The sequence below is a fragment of the Ctenocephalides felis genome, unplaced genomic scaffold (assembly GCF_003426905.1).
Source record: "Ctenocephalides felis isolate EL2017-DRISC unplaced genomic scaffold, ASM342690v1 CF-g0.4_SCAFFOLD_03573, whole genome shotgun sequence".
In the NCBI taxonomy this organism is placed as follows: Eukaryota; Metazoa; Arthropoda; class Insecta; order Siphonaptera; family Pulicidae; genus Ctenocephalides; species Ctenocephalides felis.
Genome location: NW_020539727.1, coordinates 23,527,728 through 23,545,292, shown reverse-complemented (window position 1 = coordinate 23,545,292; position 17,565 = coordinate 23,527,728). Strand labels below are relative to the sequence as shown.

At 27.1% G+C, this 17,565-nt stretch overlaps 1 protein-coding gene across 1 annotated transcript in view; it reads left to right on the top strand.

Moving 5' to 3' along the window:
- The window catches only part of LOC113389125 (neutral ceramidase), a 152,985-nt gene that overhangs the window by 6,353 nt on the left and 129,067 nt on the right, over positions 1–17,565 (top strand). Inside the window, exons 2-5 of the mRNA XM_026626178.1 lie at positions 390–533; positions 1,049–1,225; positions 3,946–4,073; positions 11,401–11,599. Coding sequence (XP_026481963.1) covers positions 390–533; positions 1,049–1,225; positions 3,946–4,073; positions 11,401–11,599 — 648 coding nt within the window. The remainder of the gene's footprint in view (positions 1–389; positions 534–1,048; positions 1,226–3,945; positions 4,074–11,400; positions 11,600–17,565) is intronic.

Genomic DNA, 17,565 nt, shown 5'->3' with positions numbered 1-17,565 from the left:
ATTGTTTAAAATATCAAATCACGTTCTTTTTATAAAATAACAAAGAACTTTTTACGTCAAAATATTCGAACATCTCTCTATTTACACAATAGTTCATAAATTCAATTGCAAATTTATCTCTTTTTCGTATAAATGCGGTCATTTTTCATCAATTCACACAGATTGACCATTTTGTATGGAAAACGTGCAACATTTTCAATTTCCGTTTGTGAAAATTTATCAATGAAAAATAAAAATATGGAAATAGCTGGAAATGAATGCAATTGATGGATTGAAGATATTTGCAATTGGAAAGAAAAAAAAAAATATATATATATATATATATATATATATATATATATATACATATATAATAATATAATTTCAATCAATTTTTGTCTATTTTTCAGATGGGTTATGCAAATATAGCCCAAAAAGGCACAGGAATCCACCTTCGACAATTTTCAAGGGCTTTTGTCTTTGATGATGGAACTTCAAGAAATGTCTTCGTCAGTGTTGACGCCGGAATGATTGGCCAAGCTTTGAGAAGAGATGTAAGTAATTTTTTTAAATAAATTTATAATTAAATTGATAATTAAATATTAACTAATTGGGAAATGAAGTAAGCCGTCGGCCATGTGTGCTGTAAATAGGATAAAAACACCAAACGTAAACCGGTGCACAAATTGTGCGTTTGTTTATTGAATTTGTTTGTAACTTTTGAAATTTTGTTTAAAATTATATAGTGTATAATTTTGTCTAATATTACAAGTCCCTACAGCAACTCGGTATACTTCAAAATTAACATTAAAAATAGATAATTGCATATGTGAATTTTTGTAGTTGTGTAGTTTATTATATCTCTTGTAACTTTTAAATTATTTGTTTAAGACGAATGATATATTTAGGACATTTATAAAGGATTAAATTTTGAATAATTTTGTCTAATATAATAACGCCCTACAGCAACTCGGTATACTTTAAAACTGCACTTGAACTATACAAATCCCAACCAAGACAAATAATTGTTTTTGTAGTTTTTGTTATATTTTTATTTCTATTTTTTTAGATTATTGCAAACCTCCAAAAACGTTTTGGAGATCTCTACAATGACCAGAATGTCCTGATCAGTGGTACCCATACCCATGGTGCACCAGGAGGATACCTGATGGACCTGATTTTTGACATCACTACTTTGGGTTTTGTCAGGGAAACTTACGAGGCTATGACTCAGGGAATCACCCAGGTAATATATATATATATATATATATATATATATATATATATATATATCATATTATATGATTCCCTTAACAAACTTCAGAAAGATTTATCAAAATCCGAATAATAGTTTAGGAGGATTATTCTTGCATACACCATTACAGAATAATTTTATATATAAGATTCTTATATATATATATATATATATATATATATATATATAAAATTCTTCTGTAATGGTGTATGAAAAAATAATCCTCCTAAACTATTATTCGGATTTTGATTAATCTTTCTGAAGTTTGTTAAGGGATTTTTTTAGTATTTTCTGATTCATAGGAATATAGTTAGATTGTAGAAATAAATAGAAAAAAATACAAAAAACCGCTCATCACTGTTTGACTTTGAAAATATTTGAGGCATTGTTTGACATCAAAAACAAATGAAGACTGTCATTTGCCAAACATTTCTATTCACTTATAGGCTAAGGCAATATTAAAATATAATATATTTATGATTATGAATGAGAAAAATGTAATGTCTACATTATTATTGCCGAAAAGCAGCTGAGATGTGCCAAAAATTAAAATAATAGAAGACACATTATATATTTAGCACAGTATATACCCTTTATAATTAATTTGACAGATTATTATTTTTTAACTAATGCAGTCGTGTTTTGCCTTACTTTACTAAATCACAATACAAAAATAATTTACTTTCTCAAAAAATTATCTAGAAGTTTCATTGTGTCAAAAATTCATATGTTTGGCATTGGATACGAAATATTTACTCAAGTCAATGGAGCGTTTTGTGTCAAAATTTTTTTACTGTGCTCCAATTTGTATGAATTTTTGGAATTAGGTACATCTTGCTCTCAAGTTCAAAAGTGAAAATAATTTAGACTTCCCGGGGGAGGGGGGGGGTTTATGACATTTCTTCTCATCGATAAAAGAACTAATATAAGAGAAAAATGTTTAATAACGTTTTTCAAAAAAGTAAATACTTTTCAAGTTACTGGCTACTAAAAATTCGTTTCTTTTTGGCGTTGTTTATCGCTTTTTGCAAATATCTCCAAAAATAAACATTTTAACGAAAATCATGTAATGAATAAAATTATATCAATTAAAATCCCAATAAATTGGTGTTTTATAAAGTTTTCTAGGAACAATATTAGGCTAGATATAAAAATGGGGTTTTATAGTGCTCAAAATGAGCTTTAAAATGAGTACTTCTGCGTGTAAAATGAGTGAGCTATCATGCAAATAAAAGACGCATACAATGTTTTTTTTATTTAAATCAAATTTTCAAGTTTATGAGTGCCATTTCCACCAAAATTAAAAATCATCGTATTCCATCTAGAATTAACTTGGTTTAAGAGATCTTGATGGATTCTAGAAAATACCATAACATTCGTACAAACGATTTTCAAAAAACTCATGATTTCATAAAAAAAAATTAAAAAAAAACAACCAATTTCTCATTATTATATTTCTGAAAGAATAAAAGATACGTATAAAGGTATATAGATGAAAATTCAAGGTCTTTTTCTGACTAATTATTGCTTTTTATTATTTTTCTGTTATACAAATATTGATAGAGTTATGATTGTTTAAAAAGTGCGCGGCTGTCCAAACAGAGTGTCTTTCGAGCCCTTTAACCCTTCGCCGTTTCAAAATAAGAGAAGTTACGGTAAAATTTATGATAGAGAAAATTGTAGCTCATTTAATTACCTTTAAATTAGTATATTACAAGTTCTCATAAAATCAGAATTAAAAGAGTTATAATCCAATTAATGCGGAGGGTGCAAATTATTTTCACTTCTGAACTTAAGATTAAGATTAGCCTATTTCCAAAATATCAAGGAAATTGAAACAGTAAAGAAAAATTCGCAGGGCACACTTTTTTTCCTCTCCATTTACTGCAATAATTTTATTGATCGTAGGTTGAATAGAGCACATGTGAACAGGATTTGATAAATTAATTCACTTCAAATATAAACTTAAGTAATAATGTATATTGAATAGTGAGAAAAATGCAATTTAGATATTAAAATTACTAAAAGCCAGGGTACGAAATTATAAAAATTATAGGCAACATTATTGAAGCAATTATTTTGGGTAGAAAAATTCAATGTGATATTTACCTTTACCGCGAATGCTATATATCAATTCTTTCTGAATTTGTTACACCTTTTAAAAGACTTCAATTTTCAATGCGTATATCTTATGCTATAAATCACAAAGACAGACGATGAATTTTCTGTGTGATACATTTGGAAAATCAATGTTTTAGTCGTGAATAAACAAAAACTCATTCATTTATACATCCACATCTATAGGTATGACTAAAATATTATATAACCTTTGGCATTAAAATAAATTGAGCTATTGGAAATAAATTTGTTCTATAAATTGCAGTGTATAATTTTTTATATACAATTTTATTGAAGATATTTTAATATTTGTTAAAGGGATAATTAAAGTGTAACTGTGGGAACTGAGAATCATAATTTTATTTGAAGCAGTTCTACATTTAACATCACTAATATATTGGAGGTAAATAGTAATTCGAAAAACAATAATTATTATTTTTAACTGAACGGATAATATTAGTATATGATATTAAAAAAAACGTAGATGTGGGTACGGGACAAAGTCTGTCGGGTCATCTAGTATATATATATATATATATATATATATATATATATATTACTATATATAATACTATATCCCTTTCCTCTTTTAGAGTATAATCCGAGCCCACAACAATCTCGTACCTGGCCGAATTTTCGTATCGCAAGGTGAATTGTTAGAAGCCAACATTAACAGGAGCCCAGCAGCATATTTGAACAATCCCGAAGAGGAAAGGGCACAGTAAGTAATTATTTAATAATTAATTAATTTACCTATTCAATCATTTCATAGCCCTTTGCACTATTAATAGTTAGCAACTCGATGTCTTCTGTAACTTTGAAATTCTTTAATTTATTTATTTTTTAAACTACTGTACTGTTATATATAACAATTTACAAGAGACAATAATTTACAAGAGAATGAACCAACACATTTGCAATTCAAAAAATAAAAATCAGTTCAAGACAATGCTCTCGGAACATATCATTAATTTAAATTATATTTTCAATAGCAAAAACCCTATTATTTTACAAAAGGAAAAGAATGTTGACCTCAGAAAATTTGTTGAATCTGTGTTTATCTTTTTAAACCCCCTTTGCGTTAATAAACGATATTTTTTTTAGATTTTTATTAAAATGTAACAATTTTTTTATATATAATAAAATTATAACAAAATAAATATACCAACCAAACCAAATACAAATTAAACCAAAGCGTTGGGGCTAAAACAACATGGACGCTTTACAAATATGTTAATTTAAAAGCTCAGCGAATTATAATCATATAATTTTGTTCCAACAGCTACAAATTTTTATATGCAGATTTATTAACAGTTTTATGGACATTTTAACGGTATAAAGTAATATATAGCAATTGAGGTAACTTTTAATAGAATAAAGCTAAAAATAAAAAAAAATTCAAACATTGAATCCACTAATGACAAACAAATTTAAAAATTTACGTATAATTTTATTTTATAAGTTGTTAAGTGCTTTATATAAGTTTGTAAATAATTTTATCAGCTTTTTAAAAATAGATAATAATGTTAATATATTCAATAAAAATATAACAAAATAAATATAATTTCAAACCTAGGCGTTGGAGCTGAAACAATATGAACACCTTACAAAGATTTCAATTTCAAAATTCATGGAATTACTTCTACATAATTTTGTTCCAACAGATTCAAATTGTTATATACAGATTTGTAGACAATTTTATAAACTTTTTTTATCTACAAATGGCTAACTAAATTTTAAATTTCAAATATTTTCCTAAATTAATTTTGTTTGAAAAGTTCTCTAGTGCTATATATAAATAAATAGGTAAATTCATGAGCTTTCCAGCAATAGATAACAATAAAAATAAATTGAATAAAATTATAACAAAATACTTGCAAATTTAATGCAAAACTTTGAGCTAAAATAATATGGGCATTTCACATTTAAAAGTTCAGCGAATTATTTTCATATAATTTTGTTACAACATTTACAAATTGTTATATACAGATTTATAGATGATTTCACATACTTTTCAACGATATATGACAATATATAGTGATAGATGTGACTTTTATTAGAATAATGCTGAAAACCAAAACAAACCCTTTGCGTTAATAAACGAAATTCTGCTCTTCTAGTACATGACTCTTATCATAATAATATCAATTTTTTTTTAAAAATAACTTTCCATTTTCTTTGCGGATTTATGAGTATACCGAGTTGCTTTAGATCATCATGATGTTAGAAAATATTGTGAATTATTTAATTTTGTACAAATTTGCCAAACATACTATTTATAATAGACAAATATTTTAAAAGTTATAAATCATTTAATAAAAAAAAATACTAATATAGAAAACAGTAACAAAGGTGAAATGTAAAGTTTATTAAATTCATTGAAGTGTATTGGGAGCTTTTAATATTTTTTGACATATGTATATATATATATATATATATATATATATATATATATATATTATATATAAATTTTTCTCTAATTATTTTCATCCCCATCTGCAAAACGAGAGATATTCGTTTTTACGGTTTATAAACATATTTTTTTTATTGCTGGACATATTTTATGCATAATTTTATTTTTATTGCTCGAGGGTTGTCATAATTTTAAGGGATGTAAAAAACATAAAACAAGGGAACAGATTTCACTCTCTCATTTATATGCTAATTTAATCGCCAAAAAAATAAAATATTTGCGAAAATAATAAACGAAAACTCTTCTTCTTCCGGGACCATTATTATATAATGCAATTGTTTGGAAAAGGTGGTTGAGTTATATATTTGTTGTTTTTAAATGCGATTTTAAAGTATACCGAGTTGTTGTAGGGTGTTATGATGTTAGACAGTATTATAGACAATTTTATTTTAAACAAATTTGCAAAATACATGATTTTGATCAAACAGCTCATTCAAAAGTTACAAGAAATATGATAGATAAATACGCTAAATTCGTACGGGAAATTATAAATACACTCATCACAATATTATACGTTTGAAAGCAATTTTAAAGTATACCGAGTTGCTGAAGGGTTACATAATATTAGACAATATAAACAATTAAATTTTAAACAAATTTGCGAAAAACATTATTTTGATCAAACAGCTCATTCAAAAGTTACAAGAGATATGAATACACTAAATAGGTACTATAAATTATAAATACACTCATCACAATATTATGCGTTTGAAAGCAATTTTTAAGTATACCGAGTTGTTGTAGAGTATTATGATGTTAGACAGTTTTGAACAAATTTGCAGAATATTTTGAGTTTATTAAGTCTACTGTTTAAAAGTTACAAGAGATATAATAAATGAATGCAGGTTGAACTCTCTCAAATACATTACCTGATTTGTTAGTTGCTTTTGTATTTAAACTATAAATGTAAACTAACAAGTATATTTGGAAAATTTGTTTAGAATAGAATACTTTACAATATTGCCTCATAATATAAAACTCTACAGCAACTCTGTGTACTTAAAAAACTCAACCAAAAATTAAAAATATTCTAGACAATTACAATATGATGTTTGGCAAAGGTGCAGTGTAAATAAATTTATATCTATTAAAATATCCGTTTGAAATTATTACTATGTTAAGGAAAAATATACAAAATTCAATTATCTATAATATTGTCTAACATCATAATGCCATACATCAACTCGGTATACATTAAAATAATACTTTACAGTACCCATTTTTGCTTATAAAAAATTTGCTCTAAAAATTTATGTTAGGTATATCTCTTGTAACTTTTGAACGGTCTATCCGATTTAAATAAACTATATGACAAATTTGTACGAAATTCAATTTTCTATAATATTGTCTAACATTATACAACCCTACAGCAACTCGGTATTCCATAAACTCGCAATTGAAAATGAAAATGAATATTCACATCGCTCATTGTGTCTTTGCATCATTGTGTATTGACAGGTGCATCGAAAGATCTTTTGTATATATATATATATATATATATATATATTATGATGTCTCTATTACATTTTCCATCAGAATTTCTGTCACTGTTAAAGATAATAATCAGAATCCTATCAGAATCGTTTGGATGAACTGACATGAATTCAAAACCTCTCATCTGTTCTAAGAGATTAATGTAATCCCATCTAGTAACAATATCCCATATCATATCTATTATATATATATATATATATATATATATATATATATATATATATATATATATATATATATATATATATATATAATTTCCATTACATATATATTACCATGAATAATACAAAGCCTCATCTATGGATTTGGGTTAATACAATCCTTGATAATTATTTTCTATTGCGATTTATGAGTATACCGAGTTGCTGTAGGGTCTTTTTATGTTAGACAATATTGTAGATTATTTAAATTTGAACAAATTTATCAAATATATTAGTTATTTTAAATAAATAGTTTAGAAGTTATGAATTATTGAAAAAAAATGTATACATGCTGAATGAACGTTATGTAAAAAAGCAAAATCGATTTTTCATTCTTTAGCAACAAATAGAAAATTCGGGACATTTTTTGGTTTTTGTCAAATAACTCACAAATTTCATATGGAACCACCTCTTTTAAGTTAGATAGGGTGAAACTAGATAAAATTTACAACATTTTCTAGAGAACACTTTTGTACACTTCGATATAAAAGTTTTGAATAAAACAACATTGAAATCGATCTTTTGACAAGTGCAATAGAAAATTCGGGTCATTTTTCTACATTTCTTCAAATATCTAGATTTTTTTATCGGAAATAACATTTTTTATTAGTAGAGCAAAAATTAGATAAAATTTACTATAAATAAAATGAGCTTGAAATGGAGTTAAGTTGTGCACAATTTTGCTATAGAACATTAGGAACATTTTTTTGTTTTATCAAATTATGCAAAAACTTTGTACAAGGCACTTTTTTCTAGTTTACCAAAAAGTACATAAAATGTAGTACAAATCCATAAAAACAATCTTATATACTCCCATATAAAAGTTTTGAACAAAACGAAGCTGAACTCGATTTTTTTATTGTTTGAATGTTTGCTGTAGAAAATTAAGGACCTTTCTTTACATTTCTTTAATAAACCTAAAAACTTTTCACTAGGCTCTCTATTTTCATTAGCTTACCAGAAACTAATCTTTGAATATTTGAATATATGAAACTGCCAACAATTTGTTAAAAAAATCCGTGAATAAATATCTTTGAATATTTGACTATATAAAATGACCAACACTTTGTTGAAAAACGTTTTTGTCAAATTACTCACAAAGTTTATAAGAAAACACTCTTTTCCAATTAGATAGGGTAAAAATAGATGAAATTTACTACAAATCTATATCAACAGTTATATACACTCCTATAGAAATATTTTGAAAAAAACGACTTTGAATTCGATATTTTATTCATTCTTTAGCAATAAATATAGAAAATTCGGGACATTTTCTGGATTTTGTCAAATAACTTACAAATATTATATCAAAGCCTAGTCTTCTAAAAATCTAATAAAAAGATTTAGTTTTACAAAAACATCTTTTTTATTGAAATTTAATATTTTTTCTAAGAATACGATTTCTAACTGAAAAGGGTGGTTCTATATGAAATTTTTGAGTTATTTGACAAAAATCAAAAAACAGTCCCGAGATTTCTATTTATTGCTTAAGAATGAAATATCGAATTCAAAGTTGTTTTATTCAAAACTTTTATATCGGAATGTATAAAAGTGTTCTCTAGGAAATGTTGTAAATTTTATCTAGTTTCACCCTGTCTGACTGAAAAAGGGTGGTTCCATATAAAATTTTTGAGTTATTTGACAAAAATTTAAAAAAAAGTCCAGAATTTTCTATATTCATTGCTAAGAATGAAATATTTTATATCGGAATGTATAAAAGTGTTCCCTAGGAAATGTTGTAAATTTCATCTAATTTCACACTATCTAACTGAAAAGGGGTGGTTCGATATGAAATTTTTGAGTTATTTGACAAAAACCAAAAAAAAAGTCCCGAATTTTCTATTTATTGCTAAAGAATGAAATATCGAATTCAAATTGTTGTTAAAAATCTCAAAACTGTGAGCAAATCGTTTTTTTACTAAAACTCCTTACGTAACAACCCGATATTTTCCATAAACTCAAACCTAACCGAATATGTCATCTATCTATGTTATCTTTATATCTATTTATCCATTTATCTTTTTTTTCTGGATAAAACGACTTTGAATTCGATAATTCATTCTTTAGCAATAAATAGAAAATATTAAGGCAGCATTATAATTTTTTATTTTTCTTATTTTTTTTTCATTTTATTTATTTAATTCTCAATTGTGCTTCATACTTTGTACAATTTAGTTAGGCTATTGAAATCACAAATAAAATTTGTATATAATATTTATATTTAAATAGTTCTTAGAAAGCTCTCACTGTTTGATGCATTTGGAAACTGCATTAAAGATATTAGAGCAGCACTTAATATTTTTAACTTCCCGAAGGAGAAGTTTATGTTTTCACCAAAAAATCCGATTCGCTCATTTTATGTTTTCTCGACGTTTCAAGCCATTCTGAATCGAATGAGATCAAATTTAGAAAAAGTATGTGTGTGTGTGTGTGTGTGTATGTGTGTGTGTGCGTGTATGTGAACAGATTTTTTGCCGTAAATCGACGTTTTCTCGAAAACGGCTAGACCGATTTCCAAAATTCAAAAACCACTCGATGTATCTCGATGAGGACTATTGTTTCTCAATTTTGTGCGACGATCGGCCAAGCCGTTTCTTTGTAAATTGCAGAAAAGTGAAAAATTTTTCGTCCACGTTTTAGCCCGCAATTCTGAATCGATTTTGAAAATTCAAAAACCATTCGAAAGATATTGGTTGGGAATCGTGCTGATTAGTTTTTGGTAGAGATCGCCCGGGCCGTTTTCTTGTAATAAAGTTTTTAAAAAAAAAAATTCGACGATTTTTATGATTATTTTTTTGACGAAAGATACCATAGTTTTCTAGGTCATACTAAAATATTACGGCCCTACGACAACTGGTTCTGCTTTAAAAATTCGTCAAAGTTTGCAAAAATCAGTATGGTCTTTTTGGCATTTGTCAAAATTAGACTTTTGATCGACGTTTTTTCAAAAACGCCTGAACCGATTTTGGAAATTTAAAAGCCATATGATGTATTTCGGTGAGGACTATCGTTTGTCAGTTTTGTGCAACGATCTGCCAAGCCGTTTCTTCGTAATTTGAGAAAAAGTGTTGAACTTTTCGTCCACATTTAAGCTCATCCTACCGAACCGATTTTAAAAAATCAAAAACTGTTCGAAAGATATCATTTGGGAATGATGCTGATTAATTTTAGGTGAAAATCTACCGAGCCGTTTTCTTGTAATTAACTGTTGAAAAAAAATTTAAGCCGATTTTCATGGAACTTTTTTTGGCGATATACATCATGGTCTTATAGAACTTACTGTAATATTACGGCCTTACAACAAGTAGTTTAATTTTAAGAATTCGTCAAACTTTGCTAAAATTATTATCGTTTTTTTTAAAGTAGGATTGATGAAGTATATTATTTACACATTTTTTTGATCAAGTCGATTATTTACACATATCGGGAAGTTCATATAATTTGCCTCAAGGCTAAATACCAAACCAACTAGTTTTTTTAATTCTCAACTGATTTCATACTTTGTATATATCTCAGCCTAAAATAGATATCTTTAATAAATTTGAAAAATTATTCTTAAATATCTTTCAAGTTTCAATTATGAATAAAGTCTAATTAAGTTAACTAAACAGGGACATTTTTTTGGTTTTTGTCAAATAACTCAAAAATTTCATATGGAACCACCCTTTTTAAGTTGGATAGGGTGAAACTAGATAAAATTTACAACATTTCCTAGGAAACACTTTTATGGACTCCGATATAAAAGTGTTGAATAAAACGACTTTGAATTCGATATTTCATTCTTTAGCAATAAATAGAAAATTCGGGACATTTTTTTGATTTTTATTCATCTATCTATGTTATCTTTATATCTATCTATCTCAATTATTTTTTTTATCTAGATATCTGCACAATGTAGACAAAACCATGACCCAGATGCGTTTTGAAGACACTTCTGGACGTGGTTTAGGTGTTATCAGCTGGTTTGCAGTACATCCTACCAGTATGAATAATACCAATACCCTGGTCAGTTCCGATAATATGGGATATGCCAGTATCATCCTGGAGACCAAGATGAATCCTGGTGCTTTACCTGGACAGGTATAAAAGACATAGTAGAAAAAAAAACGAAATCCATCGGGAAAAAGAAACACGTCCTTGTTATTATCCTGACCATGATCCTTGTAGAAAATCAAATCCAGAAGTTGTTTCCTGTCCAGTCCAAAAATGCCTTAAGTTTTGACCTCAATCTTGTGAAAAATGTTATGTTGCCAATTTAGGATTTTTTGGAATTTTTGAAGTCATCTTCTGTCTATCGTGGAACTTTATAGAAAGCACTTTGGGTTAATGAAATTTTTAGTGCAAATATTGCAAAAAGTTTATTTATATATTCTTAAATTTTTAGCAAAATTTTTACATCGACTTTTATTATATTTCCTAGTTGTACCCACTAAAAATCGTTTCAGGTCTGTTTTTCGTGTAACGCAGTAACAGAGTCGCATGCACAATTTTTACATGGAATATGATATTAAATTTTTATTATGTATATATATATTAGGGTGGTCCCAGTGGTGTTGTGCTAATATTTTTTTTGTCGGAACGCTAAAATTTAAAATCCGGTTCATAAACCGGTTCAAAAAATTTGATATATTTCGATAAGAACTCACAAATCTAATATATTGACTTTTTATATAATTAACTCTATTATACACAGCTAGTCTATACATTAAATTGTACAAGTATGAGGGAATCATTGAGTACATAATTTATATTCTTCAATGACATTAATCATATTTATTCTGGTATTATTTGTATTCATTAATACCTACAGGTATTTATTATGTTATAAAAGTACTCAAGATTTATTACAATACTTTATAAGACTTAACCTAATAATATGACAGATAACCTATTACCTATCATACTATATTATATTATTGTATATCATCGATAGATATCTATTATCTATCATACCGTGAGATACCTATACCGTCATTAACTTATTATATACCTACAGACCTATTACTTCTTATAAATACTACTGTCTAATTTATATATTCACCTATATTATATAGGTTTACCTCACGCCCTATGTATTATCTCTACCTATTATATATATTATCTATTGCCTATACCGGGAATTGAACCCGGGACCTCCGCGTGGAAGTCGCGCACCTTAACCACTACCCTATCGGGTACCCCCACTAATAATATAATATGGGACGCACTGTTGTTTCCGCGGTTCATTTTCTAATTAATTAGGTAATTAATACTGAGGTGGCGCGACGACACGCGAAAAAAGACGGTTGATTGTAGCGTTACGGTGGTGTAGTGGATAAGGTCGTCGCGTGCCACGCGGCGGACCCGGGTTCGATTCTCGGTAGGGTTAATGTAGCGTGTAAGGGAAATTAATAGGTAATAGGATATATAGTAGATATAGGTTAGGTGTATTCGGTGTACAATGTAGGGATTTGAGAGTATATAATGAAATATAGCGTATGGTACAGATGTAAGGCGTGTAGTATAGAATGCAACGTATAGGCACACGTGTAAGGCTATAAAAATACATGAATAGGAACCTATGATGTAGATGTTAGCGTATAAGAAATGCGAATGAATGTAAGATTTAATTTATAAATATTATTTTTTCTATAAGAAGTTCATACACCTCAATTTGTTACTAAATTAAAAACTACTTTGATAAAACCAGTGGTTCTGTGCTAATATTTTTTGCCGGAACGCTAAAATTTAAAAACCGGTTCTAAAGCCGGTTTTCATGTTTTTCCAGTTCCGTTCGAAAAGGAAAGAAACAAAAAATTATTACAAAACCCATTTTGTGCACATATATGTATGTTTATTACAATAATAACATTTAATAAAAATTAGTTGAATAATAACGTATAAAATTTACTTATTAAATCATTTTCTGTATGTAGCGATGTTTTTATATTTTTTCTTGCCGGAACGCGTTCCGGCTCAAAAATGATTTGCCGGAACGACGTTCCGGCGCGTTCCGGCGCGTTCCGGCTCGACAACACCACTGGGTGGTTCTTAAAAAGGTCATTTTCGAATTTCCTTGCTCCCATGGGCTCAAATGGTTCCAAATAGATAAAAAACAATTCTCTGAAAGTTTTAGCTCTTAATATTAACGTTTAGATAGAGCGCAATTCAATCAAAGTTTTGTATGGAAATAGCATGGAAAAATTTTCAAAAATTTTAAAAATATTTTTTAGATGTAATTTAGCGAACAAATGAGTGAATAAAACTCATTCATTTGTCACTAAGTTATACCTAAAACATTTTTTTTAACTTCCCGTAGGGTAAGTTATAGTAATCGTCCAAAAATCGGAATTGAAAATTTTTACATTTCTCGACGTTTTGAAGGTTTCTGAACATTTTGGCATACTTCAGAAAAAATGGATGTGTGTGTGTGTGTGTGTGTGTGTGTTTTGTATGTCCGCGTTTTTTCGTCCACGTTTTCGGGCGCACGGATCAACCGATTTGAATGGTTCAAAAAACATTCGATTCCTATTGATAGAGAAAAGAGCTGATTAGTTTTTGGCAAAGGCATGTCCAGCCGTTTTGGAGATACGGAGCAAAGAGTGCAGAAAATAGAAATCGACTTTTTGAGAGAACGGGGTATCCGATTTGAATGACCTAAAAAACATTCAATTAGTAATGATTGGGAGAAGCGTCTATTAGTTTTTGGCAAAGGCAGGCCCAGCCATTTGGAAGATACGGAGCTAAATATGTAAAAAATGGCAGTTTTTGAGAGAACTAAGCGTCCGATTTAAATGATTCAAAGAACTTTCTGCTTATCTTAACAAAATAATAGATTTTGGAAAAAAAATTCTTATAATTTTTTTTTTTTTTTTTTAGTTTTTCTTGTATATCGAAAATAATTCAGATTTTATTTTTAATTCTGACTATAGTTCTAATATACTTTACAAATAATTTCAACTCTGCAATTCAGTTTATATAATTCTTATAAATATTAGACAATGTTACAGGATTTATAATAATCTATTTGAAAACATTTAGTATTCCTCGAACATTTTGTTACGGTACGGGAAGTTCCAGCAATTTGCCTTAAGGCACGATGCCATACACCACTAGTTAACAATTAAAATTATTTGATCTACTATTCTGTAACGAAAGATTTGCTAGCAAAAAAGAAACTGGGTTGGATTCACGTTTTCTAAATAACTTCTCTATCTCTTTTCCTTTTCTGTGTTTCTTCTAAAAGGGTTAAAATGTTTGTCAATAAGACAGTCGCCGGGTATCAGGAGAGCAGAAGCATTTCTTCTTTGGGAACGATTTTGCTCAGGAAATATATAAAAGAGATTTGTTTGAAAGGAACATGTTGTGAGTTGAGAGGATCATAAAAGTATTATCATATATTATCAGTGAATTATTCTGTAAAAATTAGAATAAGATTTTGAGTTAACATCTGTTTTTTTTTAATCATATTTCATTTAATATAGTATCACACAATTTCACAAAGTTCTCCAGTACATAAGCAGTCTAAACGCACTTGGGTAAACATTTGTACCAGAGTGGCGCTTAGACTGTGATTAGGCTAGGTGATTTTTTGAATTTTTAATCCAAAATGACAAAAATATTTTATGGAAAATAAAAATAGATGTAATAATTTTTTATCCTCAAAAGCAATTGTTAGCCATTATTGCACATTTAGCTCTGTATCTTCGAAATTGCGGGACCTGTCTTTGCCAAAAACTAATCGCCTCTTCACCCAATCATTACAAATTGAATGTTAATTGTTGTCAAACATTTTCACCCTTCAATTTAATTCCTCATATCAATTTCAATTCTTTAACTGTTTTTTGTGTTTTTAAATATAATTTTATTTAAATTTTCTATTTTCAGGGTCAATTCGTGGCAGCTTTCGCTTCAAGTAATTTAGGGGATGTATCCCCTAATATTAAGGGTCCCAAATGCTCAAAATCAGGTGAAGAATGTGACATCCTGACCAGCACCTGTCCAAAAGGTGCAGGAGACTGCATTGCCAGGTAAAAATAAATTATAAAATATTTTTGTAATTTTGGATTAAAAATTCAAAAAATCACCCAGGCTAAGCACAGTCTAAGCGCCACTCTGGTACAAATGTTTACCCAAGTGCGTTTAGACTGTTTATGTACTGGAGCACTTTTTCAATTTTGTGTAAATTTGGCAACTATTTTTTTTTTTGAAAATGAACTCGAAATGAAATGACAATTGTTAATGTTCAGGAGATAAATTGATTTATGATTTACATTTGATTTGCTCAGATATAACAAGATACAAAAATAATGAAAGTTACATTATTTGTAATAATATATTTGAAATCGTTCAAAATTTCTCGAATATTTACGGTACGGGAAGTTCCAGCAATTTGCCGTAAGGTACGATGCCATACACCACTAGTTTTGTACTAAATTGCAAACAAAATTGTTCTAGAAATAAACAAACTATATTTTTATATTAATTTGTAATACAAAAAAATTTCAATAAATTATTATTAAATGAGTGGTTATATAACCTGTTATTTAATTTTTATTAGTTTAGTAAATAATTATGATATAAGTGACTTAGAAATTTTATTTGAACATATTATAATATATTATAATTTAATTTATTAGTTTTTTTTTTAAGTTTACTATGGAATTATTTTGATTCAATTATCAAAGTTGAATTATTTTGGTTAAAATTAAAGTATTAAAATAGTCAAAAAATGCATCAAATGTCTGTCAAAAAAATGTTAGATTATATTATATTTATATAATAAAATATTATTATATTTAACTTATATATACTTTTATAATATATTTAACTAATATTAATTTTATTTTTGCAGAGGTCCTGGAGAAAACGGAGACATGTTCCAAAGTACCAAAATTATTGCAGAAAGATTAGCAGGACGTGCTGAGGTAAATATATTAAATTTTAAAAATATTAATTTAAATATAATAATTTTGGAAAAATTACCAAACATATGTAATACTTTCCTTTAAATTTAAAAAATATTTCCATACAATTTGGATAAACAGTTATTATAAAAAATTATTAACTTTATACAAGTCGAGTTGAAAATTATTGAAAAACGTTGATGACGTTGATTTTGGTTAAATTTTAAATATAATAATGAAAATACTAGTGTTATAAAATAATTGTAATTGATTTTTATACCTTTTGTTTAAATTTTAAAAATACTTCCATACAATTTGGATAGACAGTTAAATTATAAAAAATTATTAACTTTATACAAGTCGAGTTGAAAATTATTCAAAAGCTTCAACGCAAGATGCTTAAATTTTAAATATAATAATAAAAATACTAGTATTATAAAGTAATTGTAATTGATTTTTATACCTTTTGTTTAAATTTTAAAAATACTTTCATACAATTTGGACAGGCAGTTGAATATTAAAAAAATATTAACTTTATACAAGTCGAGTTGAAAATTATTCAAAAGCTTCAAAGTAAGATGACGCATTGACTTTGCTTAAATTTTAAATATAATAATAAGTAATTTTATTAAGTATTATTATTGTAATTAATTTTTATACATTTTATTTAAATTTTAAAAATACTTTCATACAATTTGGATAGACAGTTAAATTATAAAAAATTATTAACTCGAGCTAAAAATTATTTGTAGTCATCAATGTATGAAATGATTTTTCTTTAATTTTTAAATATATTAATTTGAATTATAGGCTTATAAGTTTGAAACTATAAATTTTTATAACTTTTGTTCAAATTTTAAAAATATTTCCAAGTAATTTAGACAAGTAGTTGAATTTAAAAAAAATACTAACTCGAGCTGAAAATTATTTGGAACCATCAATGTATGTTTAAATCGTTTAAATTTTAAGTATATTAATATACGTAGAAACTAAAGAATAAATGATAATATCAAATTTTATTACTTCACTTTTAATATTTCAATTTTATACATCTTATTAGTATGTATATAAATTGTTAAAAATAAATTTATTCCAAGAACACATTTTACATGAGAAGGTTTTTTTGATAGATGACTCAAATGTGAAATTTGAATTTTATTT